The sequence below is a fragment of the Protopterus annectens genome, chromosome 11.part0, assembly GCF_019279795.1.
Source record: "Protopterus annectens isolate FY-2018-M chromosome 11.part0, PAN1.0, whole genome shotgun sequence".
Taxonomy (NCBI): domain Eukaryota; kingdom Metazoa; phylum Chordata; order Ceratodontiformes; family Protopteridae; genus Protopterus; species Protopterus annectens.
Window position 1 is genome coordinate 952,369,958 of NC_056745.1, and position 18,490 is coordinate 952,388,447.

An 18,490-nucleotide genomic window follows, 5' to 3' on the forward strand; every position below is an offset into this window, starting at 1 on the left:
ACGGATACCTGTGTTACTCGTATGTTGTGTACTTTGCTGCGGTAGTGTTGTCACCTCACAGTAAGACGTTGTCCTGTTCGATTCTCAGCTAGAGCGTCTTCTGTGTGGAGACATGCATGAATGGGCGTACCTTCATTGAAGGTTGTGTCAGGGCCGGCAGCTCTGCATGTAAAAATCTACTGCCAGTCATTAGCGGACCAGAGTTCTGCTGTGGCGACCCCTAACCGGGAAAAGCCGAAAGACACAACAATTTAACTTTGTAATTTAATGTCTGCTTTTTGGAGTTGCTAGTGCCTTGTAGAATGAAGATAGGTCTTTGCAAAACTAGTATGAATAATTTATGCAGGGTACTTTCCTATCCCTCTTAATTTCTCCTTATATTTTGAGTCCCTAATACAATGACAGAAATTAACTCCATTCGTGTGTTATGGTAACAAAATACAGTAATGATCACATTACACAGTTCAGCAGAGAATGGCAATCTCCTTTATTGCAAAGAAAGAAACCTGCACAGGAGACTAGGAAAATAAAGGTCCTTTCTCCCTCAACAAAAGAATTGCATGTTCTTTATACCCTTTCTTATTAAAAATAACATTGGTCAGTGGTTGTTTATAAGATTATACAGCAATCATAAATGAACACTATGGCATTTAATTTTGCCAAGATCTCCTCCTTGTTTATGACTTTCCATATTGGACATGAGCTATGAATTCCATACTAGAATTTGTACATTTCTGCCATGCTGGCAGTTTCTAAATATCAAAGAGGTAAATAGTTGGATACATACTAAAAGACACTTGGGAATTCATCTTGTTAATGAATGCATATTAAAATGAAGTAACTACACACACATTTTTTTCCTTCTCTGTACAACTCACACTTCACATTCCCCCATCTGATGTTGGAAAGCATCACTCAAATCATACTTATGACTGGACAGTAGTTACAGGCCTTCAGATGAGTGGACACTTTCACTTTGTTACATGCTGTTCACATGCAGTTTGCTTCTGTCCCTACCAGGAACAATTTTTATGTAGTTTCAAAAAGTTATTTTATTAGCAATAAACACATACTTGCATCTTCAATAAAAACATACCCAAGTTTTGAAGGAGCAAAAATACAGTCTGAATACTATAAATCTTCAGTTTATAGACATTCTCTCTTTTTCACATTCCCCAATCCCTTTTGTATATTGTCATATATTTTACTAATCTTGCTATATTTTTTCATCATCTTCTGTACTATGATTCTTGTCAGTTGTGGTCAACAGTATTTATTCAACTTTATGCATTTGCAGTGTAACATTTTATGTGTTTTGATAACTTTAAAATGCAAGCTTTTACCGTAAAGAGAATAAGGCCTAACAAGATTATAAGCATGAAAAACTTCCCCCTCCCCATCTGAAGAAATGATAAAATGCCTATTGGAACTGTCAGCTGCTTTAGTATATGAAAGTTAAACTACTCTTTGAATTATTTCTCGGGGACTATAAATGGCACTAGTATTATCTGGAGGAAATGAGCATCACTCTGTTTTGATGAGCGGGAGCGTACCCTGTTTAGAAGCGAGGGTGAAATTTGTGTTGTATGGTTTTGTAGCACCTCATTGTGCATTGCAGTTAATTCCTGAGAAGTCAAATTTAACAAGACTCAAAGCTGTAATTACTCAACATTTTGTAAGAGCTTGGATAACTTTCTAAGTTCCTATATGAATTCACCACCCCATAAGCAAGTATAATTTCTGGTCCAGAAATGACGCCATCACAGAGATCCATGCGAGCAAGCCCTTTAAAAGCAGTGTTTTCTATAGTGTTGTGATAAATCCAGGAGGCATTTATTTTTCCAACTGGGTTTGGAATGTGTTAGTGTCGTCGTGACGAGCATTCCAAATCTTCCCTTCAGGTAAAACTGCTGTACGTCTTACAGCTGGAATAACGTGACCAATCTGTAGGTACCAGGAATAAGCTTTATTTCCACAGATGTGATAATCATGTAATTCTGTCATGTCCTGCCCTACAGCCAATCCTAAATTTTCCTGGGTGAAATTGTAAGCACTTTTCCAAATAAGTTGCCCATTCTTACGATGGCAAACATAACCTTAAACAGTCATTGACTGATGTTCTTCATATTGATCACTGCTGCAGTAGGCTTGATAGTGCTTTTTACTGTTTTTGACAGAAGAAGAAAAGAGTGGTAGTTTTTACTGGCATTGTTGCCAGTTTTTTCCATAGGATAGAGGCACCATGATTTGGCTTGACCATGGACTAGAGTGTCACACTCATGGTCTCCTCCTTCCAGTCACAAAATGAAAATTAAGTGAATAGCCTTTCCCACCACAGCAGGCTAGGAGTTTGCCTCAACTGCAAGTGGTTGACTGTTGTCATTTGTTGTACCTCAGGCCAGTGCTGTTTTTTACCATGGATCCCTCTGGAGTAGCCCCTACAGCCGCTTTGACCTAGGGTAAGCTGCATCCTCTGTGACTGTTGGGGACCCCTCAGTGGCTAGGGAGAAGCACGCTTGTCAGTGCCGGTAGCAGGAACATGGAAAGTTGTCTCTCTTTTGTCAGAATGCTGCGCCTACCCCAGGGGAAAGCAGTGGCTGGCATTAGATACATGGCTGGTGTATTTTTTCATGTCACAAAGAAAAACCAGCATATATCTACTCCTCCTCAGATTTCTGTGTAGTAGTTTACTGTGACTGGCTCAGGGTTTGATTCAGGCTTTTGATCCTTTTAGAGTAGTTTCTGGTAAACTAGAAGGGGTACCTGTTTTCCCTGAAGAAAATTCAAGATTTTGAATCGTGACAGGAAGATGAAGGGAGAGATGCAGGGTTTTGTCCCCAGATTTCTGGTTCTGATTCTGAGAGCTCAGTTTCTGATTTTCCCTGTGGGAATTTCTTTCTCTGATGCTGTTGCTGTAATGAACAGTAATGCCCCATTGTTTTCAGTGGGAGAATACGGAGGTTTTCTCGGTACCCAGAAAATACTAAGAGTTGTTGCAGAAGGATTTTCCAGAACCTACACCCATTCCTCCTGTACTGTCTGCTTTAGAGGATGTGTGTCTTACTTGGAGACCACAGTAGAACCAAATATCAGATGCATTGCCGAAAACAGGTCGTACACAACCAAGAATATACCAAGCAGTTTTCTAAGTAGTAGTATTTTATTCAGCTAAAATCTCTTAGCGCTTTGGCTAAAAAGCTTTTCAGAGTATTTCTGCTCTGAGAGAAGTTTTTTAGTCTTTTAAACTGTTGTATACCATTGCCCAACTGTTCTCTACTATTCCCAAACCTGACTCTGCAGCTGTAGCCTTAGTTGACTCCTCTGCTGCTAAGCACTTAGTTCATTCCAATCCTGCTCTTGCTAATAAGGATGGGAAAATTTTTGTTAGGGGGAAAAGGGTATGCTTCTCCAACCTAGAATTTTAAGTTTGTCACGCTCATATGTTAACATTTAGTCTGACATGTTGCGAAAGTGTGAGGAATGTTATGTCTACAGTTACTGCGAAGAAAAATCCTGCTTTAAGTTACTTTAGTTTCTTGTATTGCACAGCTCACTACTCATTGTTTGCAGTGTGTGTAGGACTTCTTCCAGGGCTATGCCCATTGATAGTGTTAGAGATTTGCTTGGCTGCATTCTCAGAGCCTTCCAGGTGATAAAAAATGAGATTTTAAGTTCTTCCTGGATGGAGATTTGTGTTTCAACCCTCTGCTCCTGAAAAAGTGTGATGGAAGGGGTTAACCTGAAGACTTTTGAGCCCTCCTTTTTCAGATTGTCGGGGATTTTCTTCTCATCCAATTTTGGTAAAAAGCAGAATGAACAGTCTCAACAAAATTCAGGTAAACATATGTTTAAAAAGTGACTAGGAAGTTTCAAAAAAGTCTCAAGCCTCACAAAACCAAGGACAGCCCAACAAGTCTGGTTTTCAAGGGACCACCTGATTTCTTCCCACCCTGGTCCTCTTTCTCTTCCAGAAAGTTTTGAATCTACATTTTTCTCTTGGGTAACAAGATTGTTTCAGACAAATGGGTTCTAAAAATCATTCATCAGGGTTACAGATGGCAGTGGGAGGAAATTCCTCCTTTCCAGGGGGTCATTCCTCATCCTGCAAATCAAATTGTTTTGTTTGTCTGTTCATCGCATGCTGTCCCAAAGTGTGATAAAGCCGGTTCCTTCTTACCAGGTGGGCAAAGGGGTTTTTTCAAGTATGTTCCCTAGCCCGAAAGAGAGGGGTCTTGGAGACCAGTCCTGGATCTTTCTTTCCTAAACCTGTTTATGATGGTGCCCAAGTTCAAAATTGTCACTTCTCAACCTGTTTCCTCGTCTTCCTCTTATAATTTCCTGTTTAACAGTAGGCTTAAGATGCTTGTCATCACATTCCTAGTCATCCAGACATTTACAAATGTTTCTTAATGTGATCCAGACCCACCAAACCTTATTGGTTGTCTCTTACTCCATAGACTGTCCACTACTGCACTGAGTGTTCAAGTATCTAGCTGCAGTTATAGCTCATTATACAACGACCCCCCCCCATTAATATTCAAAAAACATGCATATACTGGTAATCGTGCACGTTAAATCGGAGTTATAGTAATGGAAAAAGGTCCGGTAGCCCGGACTTTTTCCATTACTATAACTTTTTTTACAGCGACGGAGAACGCAAGATCTCCTTTGCTTCACACTGTCTCGCTTATGTTAAACTCGTTTAACATAGACAGTTTGTAAAAAGCAACGGAGGTCTTGCTTTCTCCGTTGCTTTTGCCCACAGCTCTGATGTACTGCATAGGCATACGCATGCGCAGTACATCAGAACTGCCGCAGAATACCAGACAGCTGCGGAAGGGCAGCAAGAGGCATTATACAATGCCATTATTTAAGAATTAATTATTTTTTCTTAAATGTCGTATAATAGCAATAAGCCACGCCTGGGTGTGGGTAATGCTGGATTTACCCACGGCTGGCTTTGTTTGGTCACTCGGGCTTCACCCTCGTGACCAAACCATGCCAACCGTGGGTAAATCCAGCATTACCCACACCCAGGCGTGGCTTATTGCTATATTAAGCTACAGGGCATCCACATTTTTCCATATTTGTACTACTTGCCCATCTTTGCAGAGTCTTTCAAAATGTCAGGAATCTCTCTGTTGGGTGATGAATCCTTTATACAAGCTGGGATTCTAGAAGAACATTCAGAAGTCTTTCTTGACTCCCTCGCACAGGATTGACATTACTGCAAAGAAGGCAGAAAAATGTTTACTCTTTTTCAATTTTTAGCAAGAAAAAATAGGATGAAATGCAGCATGAAGTAGTTAACTAGTGTAGGAATCCATGGAATACTCCAATCATGTGCAGTAGGTATGTGTGAACAAATCCAGCAGCTGTAAAATTGTCTGTACACAACGCAGCAGAAAAAGTATTAAATGTAGGATGCTGTTCAGTCTTGCAGTAGGTATGTGTGAACAAATCCAGCAGCTGTAAAATTGTCTGTACACAACGCAGCAGAAAAAGTATTAAATGTAGGATGCTGTTCAGGTGCTCTTGATTCAACTTTAACCAAAATATCTCTCTGTCTCTCTCTGCCGCCCCCCCCCCCCCCATATGATTCTGGCCGTTCTTGGTACTATTCCTCTATGCTGCATTCTCCAGGACAAATCTCTTCCCATGAAGAGGACTTCCTCAAACCGGATTCCCCTATGGTGGATGCTTCCTTTGGGGAAACACTACTGAGTAAGATGAAATACTTTGGCAGTGCATGCAGATGTCTGATGTTCAGAACAGGGTATTACACCATGTTTTTCATGGTTACCCTTGCCCTTTCTTCAGTCCTTGTCCTTAAGGCTTTCTAGGATGCCTTTCAGTCTACCTCTTCTGCTTCTGATTCTCAGCCATCAGCTGTTAAAAAGACCAGACCAGTTTTATAAGGAGTCTGATGACCTAGATAAGCAGTCTTTAAGTTTCTGCCTAGTGCTAATGCCCTACTTCAGGACAAAGATAGTAGGTCTATGGATAGATGGGAAAAGAGCATTTGTAACTCTGGCATACACTATTGACAGAGTACTTGACTTCTGTCCTGCATTCCTTAAAGTTGTACTGTATATTGTTGACTGTAGTAAAGTCTAATCATCAAATGCAGAGCTTACTATCGTAGGCCTCTCAAATAGCCAGATACAGCATTAAGTGCAGTTACAGTGCTGTGTATGCTTCTTCGAGGGCAGATGCCACTGCATCTGTAATTCTCAGATATGCATGTCTTCAGAGTCTGTCTATCTCGGAGGATTTCAACTCACAAAAATGTAGATTCTCTTTGGACAAAGACTTACTATGTGGCCATCTGGCTACCAACCTGTTTAAAGCTATTAAAGATCAAGGTAAGACCATGAAAGACTGCAGATAGTCTGCTCTTCTTTGTGCTTAGATAACATAGGAATTGCCTATTTAAAATTGGTCTACGTCAGTAGAAGGGATCATAGTATAGCTCTGAAATAAAGGCACACCTCTAGGAAAAGCTACTCTGGAAAACCACCTTAGGGCACCTCCAGCAGGGAGCCGCCCCCCCCCCCCTTTGGAAGCAAAAATCTCATGCAGCAGTTCCTGCCCCAGTTCCATTATTCCTCTGTCTCAGACTGTGTGTCTCGCTCTTGCTAAGTAGGAAGCAATTACCACAGACAAGTGGGTCCTCTCCATCATCAAGGGCATTATGCCATGTCTAGGGGAAAATATTCCCCTTCTCAAAAAATAAAATGCCACATCCTCCTCAAAACCAGATATCCTTCTTCGGTGCTCATTATTCAAGACCTCTTCAATCAAGGCACCATTGAGAAAGTCCCAAAGAACTTCATGGGGAAAGGATTTAATTGCAGGATTTTTCTAGTCCCAAGATAGAAGGGCAGTGAGGACCCATCCTATACCGGTCTCCTAAACATTTGAAGGTGACATCCTTCAAAATGCTTTCTCTTCACACTCTTCTGCCTTTCATCCTCCCACAAGCTTTCTTAGTGTCACCAGATCTACTTGCACATACCTATTCATCCTCCTCATAGGAGATTCTTCGTTTTTTTCCTGTGGCTCCTGGCATTTTCAGTTTACTGCTTTGCCTTTTGGTCTTTTCACAGCTCCAACAGTGTTCACAAAGTGTTTAGCTTCAGTAGTAGCTTTCTTTTGCACTCAGGGTATCCAGATTTGTTCGCTACTAGGACGATGTACTGATCCAGGCTCTATCTCCAGAAATTCTTTTAGCATCTACACTTTACCCGCCAACTTCTGACCGGTCTGGGTTTCATTATAAACTACAAAAAATCCCACATGGTCTTCACACAGGGATCTGGCTTTCTTGGGCTGCAGACTGGACACGAAAAAAAGACATGCCTTCCTCCTCCAGGAGAAAGTTGTGTCTCTGTTTTTTTTCCAAACTTATCCTCCAGAAACCCATTGCTTAGTAGTAAGGGAGGTGCTAAGGACTTCCACCACTCCTACTGTTCTTCCCCTGGCCAGACTTCACATGAGAGAAATCCAGTGGTACCTGAATTCTGTGTGGTTCCAACATTGTAACCTACTTGTCCTACTTTCTAACCTAAGTAACTTCATAATGTCTTCTCCCCCCTCCCCATGTTGTATGGTTGACCACACACACACAAAACGAGCTTTCATCAGACCCACCATGGACCAAGTGAAAATGCTGTGCAACAAATATATTCCCCTTTCTAATGTCTCCCAAATGCTCTAAAATTCTAACCTTCACTGTTCTTTTGATCTGTCCCACATACCACTTAATTGTGCTACAACCACAACCCAAAATGTATACCACCCCACATGAACTACAATTAAATTGTCCCATGGAAATCTTTTTCCGTTGATGTAACTGCCTGTCAATTTTTTAGCCATTTGCACCCCATACAATGTTTGCAGAGAAATGTCCCAGCTTTATCAAAATTTTCACCAACCTGCCACAAGCCACCAAATTGCTCAACCCTATATGCAAGATGCCAAGATTCTGTCACCAATTTGCTCAAAACATCCGAAAATGGGGAGTACTTTGTAACAAAATACATATCCTTTTTGTCCATCTCGTCGTCCTGATGGTCCCTCACATCATTACTCTCCCTCCAATACCTACCAAAACCCACATTATTATTTTCATGCGTCAAAACTCTGCCTTTTTATACCCTCACCACCACGCACCCCCTTAATTGCATCATCCAACATGTGCCTACTGTACCCCCTCATTAGCAGTCTTTCTACTACTTCATTAAGCTTAACTTCCTTAAGTTTGTCTTCAGAAGTATTACATAGGGTACTGCTTAAATTTATCTACTGGAAGAGAGTAAGGTATGGTGGATGTATGCTGCTAGCATGCAAAAAGTTATTAGCAGTGGGTTTCCGGTAAGGTTTAAACAGGGTTTTGCCATATTCATCCACATAAAATTCCATATCAAGGAATTTTGTAGTATTCTTCCGACATTCAAAAGAAAACTTCAGCCGATGCAAATTCTTACTTCCTCTCTCAAATTGAGAATTCACCCATATAACCTCTACAAACAAAAAAACAAGTAATCAATAAACATTTTATATAAGATTACATGCATTCTGAAAAAAACTTGTTATAAATGAATCTGTTTTTAAACTCCCCCGTGTATAGAATTGCATAGTTCCTCTCTTCTGCAAAAAACTTCATTCTCAAACACGCAATAATACCAAAAGTCTAATCACAAAAGCAGTACATGGACCTTCACCCATTGTATTCCAAATGGCCTCCAGACCTCATTTTAAATCAGTATTGGTGTACAAAGCATTGACATCCACAACGGCCCAGTAGTAATTATTTTGCCACTTCGCTTCAATAACCAATTTATTTTCTGAGTATTTTTAACATGTGCAGGCACCATACATAACTACTCTTTAAGCAAAGAATCAAGAAAAATGCCCACATTCTTTAAATATGAATTTACTCCTGACACTATAGGCATTCCAGGTGGGGCGGATAAATATTTGCATCTTGAGTATAACATACAAAACTGGATCAACCAGCTTGGCAACGTATAACCTCTTGACTAACATCAGCCAAGTTAAAATAAACTGTCTCCACCCCCCCCCCCCCCAACATTTCTAGCAGTAATGCATTAAAGTGCTTAATTGGATTATTTGCCAATTTAACATACTCCTCATTTATTAAATTTCTAACCATGGTATTGTACTTGTTCCTAGATAAAACCACCCAATTACCTCCTGTATCTTACTGTTTGAACACACAACACTCAGTGTTGCCCTCAATTGTTAGCCTGCCATTCATGTTTTAAATTGAAATTTTTTTGGCTTTTTGAAACTTACAATATTCCAACTGAACCTGTTTAAGCAACACCTGTTTAAACAAAATTACAACAGGGGATAACTTGGGAGGAAAAAAAAGCACTTGCATTTGAAAAGTTAGGAACAGGTAACTTCCTATATCCTGTGCCAAACTGAACATTCTCATTGTCGTATCCATTTTCACTTTCATCCTCAAAAATACATGATAATACACAGAAATTTAGCAACAACTCATCATTGTTGGCATCCTCATTTTCATATAGATTTGGTTCCAGCAACGCATTCTTGTTGGCAAAATACGCTCTCAAATGCAGCATTCTACAAAAATATCTCCCATCAAATACAATGTCAGCAAAGGTAGGAATCACTGTAGGTACTAACTTTGTACCTTTTTCCCATCACTTTCAAAACCGACCTTACAAATATTTAAATCAGACAAATTAATTACCTGTAAAGCTTGTGAAATAATATTTGCTTCATTACTGGAATTGACCGAATCCGGTTCGATTCTCAGCTAGAGCGTCCTCTGAGTGGAGACATGCGTGAATGGGCGTACCTTCGTTGAAGGTTGTGCGTCAGGCCTGGCAAGCTGGTACATAAAAAATCAACTGCCAATCATTAGCGGACCGGAGTTCCGCTGTGGCGACCCCTAACCAGGAAAAGCCAAAAGAAACGAACTGGAATTGACAGAATCATTGGAAAAAACATTATACCTAAAAAAAAAAAAAAAGTCCAAAATTCAGTCCTTAAGTCTTTTTGAAGCCCCTGATCCTTTTCTTCCTGCCCTTTTCCCTTTGCTGACTAAAAAACCTCATTCTGCTTCGGTTCAGCTTGGTGTGGCTGTTCGCCTTCATCTTCTGACCTGATGTTCTTAAGTTACACTTTTTTCCTTGAAGAACTCTGAAGATTCCCTTGGCTCTCAACCATGCTGATTGAATCAGGACTTGGCCTACCCCATTTAGGCCTTCTTTGCCAAGCATAAATCTGTCCAACATGAAAGCCACCAATGTCTCTCAACGTCTTCCTCTTCCTGCCAATAGTTTCTTGTTCTATCTTATCAATTTTGGCTATAATTAGTCATATTAGCTGCAAACTTGGTGTCTGACTCTTGTAACAATTTAGTCTGCAGCTAATCTCCTAACCAATCGGTAGGGAGCATTGTTGTATAAATGGAGCTGTCTGAGACTAAGTTACCCTTGAAGGCGAAATGCTGAGGTACCAGATGTGTACACAAAATCAGATCAGCTCTTAATTTCTGCGTGGCTCGGGTTTTGTTTTGTGTAACCTTGTCTGGAGGACAGATGCCTATCTGAAGTAGTTTACTTCATTTAATCTCCAACCTGTGGGTATCTGATCCGTAATGGATCCAAGCCGGCATCTGCTCAAAGCTCCTCCCCTACCGATAATACACCACCACTACCTTCCAACCCTCATCTCATTTGCCACGGCTACCAACGTATCATGATTCTTGAGCTCCAGGTTGTGAGTAGGGTTTTTTGAGGTATTTTTTAGTGTTTAGTGTGTATGCTGGTAGTCTAGGTTTCCTCCCTTCCTCCCCCTTGCTGGTGTGTCGAGTGTAGGTACTTTTTCTTTAGTTTTCAGGTAGTTTTTGTAGTTGGTAGACTCCCCCAGTCCTTTGTGTGCTTGTCTGTGTGGTGATTGGAGTGAGTCTTCTAGAAATCTTTTTGTTTCGGGGATTAGTATGGCTGATCTCCTTAAGCAAGTTTTTAAAAGATGCATGGAGTGTGGCCACAAACTCACCTGCTGACTGACGCACTTTGTGTTCTTTGCTTGGGTGCTGCTCACCTATCTAAGAACTGCAATATTTGCGTGGGTTTTAACCTGCAAGCCCTTAAGGATCGTAGATACGGAGGGGGCTGCCTCTCCTTCTGCTCCTGTCCTTGCTTCTCCTCCCTCCCAGGCTGGGACTCCTCCTCCTGCATCTAAGCCTGTGGAAGGGGAGCGTCTTGAGGACAGAGGAGGAGAGAGAGCATAGGATGGACAAGAGAAAGAGGTCCCCGGACCTTTCTGCTCCGACTGGGCCTCCCACCAAAAATCAGTCTAGGCACCGACCTGATTCCCCTCTGCTCTGATGTCTTAGATTTTCTCCGGAGCCAAAGGAGACCAGGCCACCATCTAGAGCTTCAGTTCTTCGACCTGTTATGTCTGGAGTCTTTTGCTTAGTTGTGGTCGACCCGCAGTATCTCAAGTTGACATGACTAAAATGATGCGGAGATTTTATTCGTGCACACATTCAGATGGGTGTCTTGCCGGCCCCCTCTCCCTCTGGAGGGAGGAAGCTCACTTTTTTTTTACCTATATCTCCTACTCCAATCTGACCCCCAGTTTGAGTACATGGCTCCAAGAGTTCCCCTAGTCGGGGGGTCAACGCAGATGGCACCTGTTTCCTCGACATTGGCAGCTGCCTGGAGCATGTCTGATCAGACTAGTTTGGATCCTAGTGGCTTTCGGAGCCAGAGCCTAGGTGTTGGATCTGAGGTGGTGGAGCGTTTTCTGTCTGCTCCAACCTTGTCTGGTCACTGCCACCTCCTCGGAGCTCCATCCACCTCTGGCCCAGCCCCGATTCCTGCGTCTGATCTGGGGTGAGAGTGGTTCTCTTAATGGTGTCCCAGGAAGCTCGCACTCAGGTGTTCGATGTCGTGGAAAGAGCTCTCCAAGGGATGTCTGCTTTTGGAGACCTCATGGAAACTTTGCACCAGCGGGGAGGCTAGTCCACCCCAAAATCTTCTTCTTACGAATCTGTGTTCCTGGAGGCTTTTGGTATAGGCCCGTCTACTTCCTTGCTGTCCCCTACCGTGGATCCATTAGTGGAATTGGTCACCTCGTGGGCTTGGAAGGAACCGGACACTGTGGAACCAGTCCCTAAATCACCGGACAAAATATTGAGCCCCTTGCAGACAGACCAGCTTAGAATAAAGGGTCCCTGGTAGACACTGGTGGTAGCAGCAGCCACCAAGAAGAAACTAGCCCTGGAGAGTTCCTCAGTCCATCCTCCTGACCATGAGTCTAGGATGATGGATCGTCTAGGGAAGGGGGTTTATGCGTCAGTGACATTTTTTATCAGGGAGTTTAACTATCTGCCCATGTTACTCGACTGCAGCATGACCTGGTTAAGGAACTGGCTGAGTCTCCCCCCAAGTCCATGTCGCAGGAGGACAGAACTACATTCTCTGCGAGGATGGCTACCTTGACAACTATTTCAAATATGTCCATGTGACTTTTGCACACGACTGAAGGAGCTGCTAGGGCGGCTGTTTCCAGCGTGTCCATAAGGTGTAACGCCTGGCTCAGATTGTCTGTTCACAGAACACTTCAAGGTGTCTTTTGCGAATGCCCCATATGACGGCTCTTCCTGCTTTGATAAGACTGTCCGTGACACCTTGGTCCAGAGTGAGAAAGATGGGACGACACTGTCTGCTGTCATAATACGCTTCTTGAACCTTTTCCTGGAATCAGAGAGGGCAAAAGAAGATGTGGTTCTGGAAGTCTCAGTATTCCCAGGACACTCGGTGCCCTTCTTCCCCCAGAGGCAGAGGGGGACAGGACAGATGCCGGCCAGAGGCAGAGGGGGTCTGAGGAATTTTGGGTCTCGAACCATTCTTGGACAGACTCGCGCAGCAACCCTGAAGGGTTGCCAGACTGCTCTGGAGGCAGTTGGCGGTTGCCTGTCATTGCACCTGTTGATATGAGAGTCCATGTCATCAGACTGTGTGCTTCAGATAATTTCCAGAGGCTGTTCGATCCCGTTTGTGATTTTCCGTACACCTTACAAACTCCTCCCAGACGTTCCACCTGCACAAAGGGAAGCAGCAGTGCTAGAGGTTTCCAAGCTGCTAGAGAAATGAGCCATAGAACCTGTCCCACCAGATCAATCCAGATTGGGCATTGACTCCAGGTTTTTTGGTGTCAAGACGGGGGACTTGAGGTCCATTCTGGACCTGTCTACTCTGAACCTGTTCGTTGCTAAAGAGAAGTTCCAGATGGTCACCTTACCGTCCATCCTGCTGTACCTGCAAGAGAGCGACTGGATGTGCTCTTTCGACCTCCAGGATGCCTGCTATCACAAAGATGCACAGAAGCTCCAGGAGGTTTCTCCGCTTCTGGCTAGGAGCCAGTCATCAGTTTCAAGCCCTACCCTTTGGTCTCACCACAGCCCCCAGGGTGTTGGCAGTAGTAGCTGGTTACCTGAGGCTTCAGGGAATTCGGTTCTACCCTTACCTGGATGATTGCCTCCTTACTGCTCCCACCAAGCATATGCGTTGTCGGACCGGAGACCATTTCCTATGTCTTGCACACTATCTAGGGATCACAATCAGCACAGCCAAATCTCTTCTGAACCCTGCCCAGGTTATAGACTGCATAGCACATGTAGACACGTTACAGACCGAAGTTTCCCTGACTTCGGGGAGAGTTCGAAAATAAGGATGCATGTCACTTTTTCATTTATGGATCTCATCTTCCCTCAGCAGAATCTGTTTTAAGGGCCTTCGTTTCTGTGGCAGCGACTATAACAATTCTACCATGTGCTCGCTTACATAAGCAAGTACTATGAAATCTGGTGGTGCAGTGGTCTTTGGATCTTCTGTTGGTGCAGTGGTCTTTGGATCTTCTGTTGTTGCACCTGATATACATAAGTCTGCAGGTTGTCGTTTCTATGGTGGATGCAATCTTCGGAAATCTTGGAAGGATTACCTTTTGTTCCACCCCCTGCCCAAGCCACCCTGACCACGGAAGCCTCCCAGCTAGGGTGGGGGGCATTGTTGGGAAGGACAGTCCAAGGCATGTGGTCCCCGATCGAGACCAGTTTGCATATAAATGTTCTGGAGATGAAGGCTTTTTTTTTTTTTTTTTTTTTTTTTTTTTTGCAGGCCCTTCATGCCTTTCTACCTCTGGGAACTATTGCAATCCAGTCAGACATGTCAGTCTGGTATATCAGCAAGCATGGAGGGACCAGATTTTATCCCCTTTGTCGCGAGGCAATGAGTGTTTGGGAATGGGCGATCTCTACTGGTCGTCTTCTGGTAGCAATGTATATTCCTGGGTGGTCCAACATTCTGGCGGACAAACTAAGCCGGACTATTCTGATGCCTTACGAGTGGTTTCTGAATCCTTCAGTAGCAGAGCAGATCTTTCTAGTGTGGGGTCGGCCTTGCTGCAATCTCTTCCCAACGTGAAGTGCAGCGAGTTCTTTCTGAACTCCCTGCCGGGGGGAGTCCCTCAGACATGCTATATTCCATGCCTGATTGCTAGGACTCCTGGATGGTCGTCTTTGGTCAGGTCTATTCTGGTGCCAGCTCATAAGTCATCCACCGGGAAGGTTTATCGCAGCAAATGGAAGCGTTTTTCTTTTTCATCCTCTTCACAACTCCCATTCTGGCTATCCTTTTACTTTCTGGCAAATATTTTTTAACAAGGGGCTGGCTCGTATATGGTCAAGGTTCAACTAGCTGCCATTTCTCATTTTCACATTGGTGAGAACACTCTGCTTCTTTGGCCTCTTCCAGATTGTGCAAAGCTTTTTATCAAAGGTACTTTTCTCTTGCATCCTCTGGTCAAAGATCCCATTCCCCCGTTGGATCTTACTATGGTAATACAAACTATGGTTGCCCCTCCTTTTGAACCTGCAGCAATCTCAGATTTTAAGTTTTTGTCTTGGAAGACAGCCTTCCCAGTGGCTATCGCCTCCGCTAGGAGGGTTTCTGAACTTCAAACGTCTGTCAAGGTTCCATACATGGCTTTCCAGAAGGACAGGGTTTCTCTTCGCACCAATCCTTTTCTCCCAAAAGTAGCATTTTGAGGCCAATAACAAACTATCCATTTACCTGATTTTGTTTCTAAATTTTACAAACAAAATTGAATACAAGTTGCATTTGTCAGATGTTCATAGACAGTTACAGTTCTACTTGCACAGGGTCAAAACTTTTCGTAAATCTGGCCAGTTGTTCCCAAGGTGATCATTGCCGGGTGGATCTCTGTATCCTTCAGATCTACAAGGATGAAGATTTGTTGTCTCCGGGTCAGGTTAGAGCTCACTCGACAAGGTCCGTGGCTACTTCTGTGGCTTTCTGGTTGAGAGCATCCTTGGATAACATTTGTTCTGTGGCTACTTGGTCCTGATCTTATACCTTTATTTCTCACTATAAATTGGCTTGGTTTCTCAAAGGCGAGCATCCTTTGGTTTAGCAGTGCTCTGGAATATCCTTCCATGAGGGCCACCCAGGTGTATAGTAGCTGGGGACTCTGTCCCACAGGTTGAAGATCAAATGAAGTAAACTACTTCAGATAAGGAAGTTATGTACTCACCATAGCGTTCCGTTTTTTTTTAAGTAGTTTTTAATTTGTCTTCAGCTGTCCCTCCCGACTTCCCCCTGGCCTTACCATATGAACAGCGCTCATAGCTGGCTTTTTGTGTGTAAGGCATTTTGGATCAGGGTTGTTGGTGTATTATGGGTAGAGGGAGGAGCTTGGAGCAGATGCTTGTGAAGTTGCCTGCTCGGATCCATTACGGATCCGATACCCACAGGTTGAAGACAAATGAAGTAGAACTACTCTGATGGAGAGTTATGGTGTGTACATAACTTCTTTTTCCTTCCACTTTTATACACATCATAGTCTTTGGGGTTTCTAACCTTTTCACTGGAGTTAGAATATGCAAGGCACATGGATTTATATTTTTGGGAATGCACAACTAACCAGTTTAACGCTGTGTTTGTGGATCAAATGGAGTTTCTTTGGCATCAGTGGGTAGTAGTATTGTCCTGTTTTCTGCAGGTGGGGAATTGGGTCAGAGACCCCCGTAGGCTAAGCTGAAAGTAGCATTTCTGATTACTAATTATAGCTGAGACTGCATCAGTGGGTAGTAGTATTGTCCTGTTGTTGTGTTTTTTTTTTTTCTTGCAAGTTGGGAATTGGGTCAGCGACTCTTAGGCTAAGCTGAAAATACCATTTTGGCATTTACTAATAGATGAGAAGGCAATCAACAGAAGACTGTAATCTTGGGAAATGCCTATCCTTGGGAACCTGGTGACCTTGATTTGAGCGGTATAGAGCTGAATAGGCCTTTGCGGACTCTGGTAATTGTGCATTAAGAATTTGTTACCTTTGCTTTGCTGTCTGGAGTCCAGATTGCCAGCAGGTTCCAATGAGGGGTTGGGATGGATGTTTGTGGATCCTCTATGCTCATTTCTCCTTTGGATTCTTCTGCATATCACCTGGAACTATGGCACCCACAGTCTGCTGATGGGAACTGATGTATAGTTTCCTCAATTCATCCTTATTCTTGTACTCTATCTGTTCTTGATGGTAACTGTCCTAAGGCAATGATTTTTTGATTTACTGGAATGTGATAGTATGGAATAACATTTTTTTATAAAAATGTTTAATGGAGTGCCTGCGTTTATAGTTTCATAGGTGTGTACTTGGCTAATGGCCGTGGAGCCTTTAAGCCTAGCCCATAGGATTATCCTGGTATCATGCCACTGACCTTGGTTACCAGTGCCTCTGAGTAAAGCCACTGGAGTGATCCCTGGGGTGAATTTTCTATTTGCCATCCACTCATCAAGATCTCTCTTGAAGAGGGCCAGTGAGGTTCTCTGCTTGACATGTATGGGCAAGTCTATACCATAACATGGGCAATCTCTGGGTTATGAACCTGTCCCTCCAGCATGTTCTGTTTGTGGTAATGAGGTTGAGGTCTCTGGACCATGTGGTGCAGAGGGGTTGGGATTTCTCTAGATGTAGCATTTCTAACTGAGCTGAGTCAGACATGGCTTTATAAGTCAAGCAGAGATGGCCTCTAAGTAGGCGATATGAGACTGAGAATAGTTGGTTTGTCTGTCCATATAGGACAAATGTTTAAGGGCTAGGATACTCTCTGTGAGGCACTTTTGCGGCCTCTCCAGTTGTTGCAGGTGTTTAGTGAGGTACATGTCAAATGGGGCATTTACTTCATGATTGGCCTAATGAGGGAAGAGTAAAGTAAGACTGATATCTTTCTTACTGGATGCAAAACGCAGAGGTAGATGGTGGTAAAGTTTGTCTGTAGCTATCCAGTACTGTTTCAGCAATACCAGTGACTACTGAAGGACAGTTAAAAAGATCGTGGAAATAAGTAAATCTTGGTTGTCATGGCTGAGACATGTTTGATTATGCCTGCCTGTAACTGTCTACTTTGCTGAAGATGTTACAAAACTGCATTTTAAGTAGTCTGAAACCTACTGTGAATTGCCCCACTGTGTGTGTGGTGTATCCTTTTTATTGTTTTAACTATGCAAATTACTTGACACCATTTTATTCATCTGTACTTTTTAATATTTTTAATTCTAGGAGGTATAAAATTTCTGAGAACAAAACTTAATGCATACTATTTCCTTTATTTGCAGAAAAGGACTACATCATGAGGAAAAAGTGGAAGACTTAGTGACTTTGTTTACTTGGCAGAAGGCCGTAATTTCCATTTCCAGCACCAGTGATGATTATCTTTTGATTATATGCCTCAGTCTTTCGTCCACTCAGGGTTATCTGTGTATAGGAATGTTTCATTTGTACAGTTGAGCTGTTCTGTGATGTACAATGGAAGACTATACAACTAGGACATATGGCACCAGTGGTCTAGACAGCCGGCCTTTGTTTGGGGAAACCTCTGCAAGGGTGAGGTTTGAGTTAATTTTTATTTATACTTGGCATTAATTTGGTTTGTTACTCTAATGTATATAGTGGAAACTGATGCATAATGCCTGACTCTTTTGTAAGCAACTTGTGCTGGAGTACCCTTATTAGCAGGTTTATATCTTACTGGGTCATTTTGCACTTTTGTGCAGAATAAATACGTATGTAAGAAAAGCCCCAAAAAAAGCACTGCAGGTTATTCACCTGCCCTTAAAAATGATGCAACTGGGGTAGGATGTTATACTTTTTAAATGGTTGTAAGATATTTAAAATTATGGGTTTTCTGGTCCATTGCGCTGACTTTACAGTGCGTTATTAATGCAGAACTTTCTCCCAAGCCAGAATCCTTTAGTCAGTGTTTTGTCATTTTAGTGCTGCTTACCTTTTTGCACCACTGCTCAAGAAGCTGTGATTAGTATCTTCATTCTAATGACTACTCAACAATGGGAAAAAAAAAAAACTAAGGCAAAAGCCTTTTGAAATGCATTTTTCCTATGCTGAT

The 18,490-nt window shown here is 42.7% G+C and overlaps 1 protein-coding gene across 4 annotated transcripts in view; it reads left to right on the forward strand.

Moving 5' to 3' along the window:
* Positions 1-18,490, forward strand: part of TMEM243 (transmembrane protein 243) — a 248,159-nt gene that overhangs the window by 7,151 nt on the left and 222,518 nt on the right. For all 4 annotated transcript variants that reach the window (XM_044088342.1, XM_044088340.1, XM_044088341.1 and 1 more), the window contains exon 2: positions 17,703-17,970. In XM_044088342.1, the coding sequence (XP_043944277.1) occupies positions 17,893-17,970 (78 nt within the window). In that variant the 5' untranslated portion in view covers positions 17,703-17,892. The remainder of the gene's footprint in view (positions 1-17,702; positions 17,971-18,490) is intronic.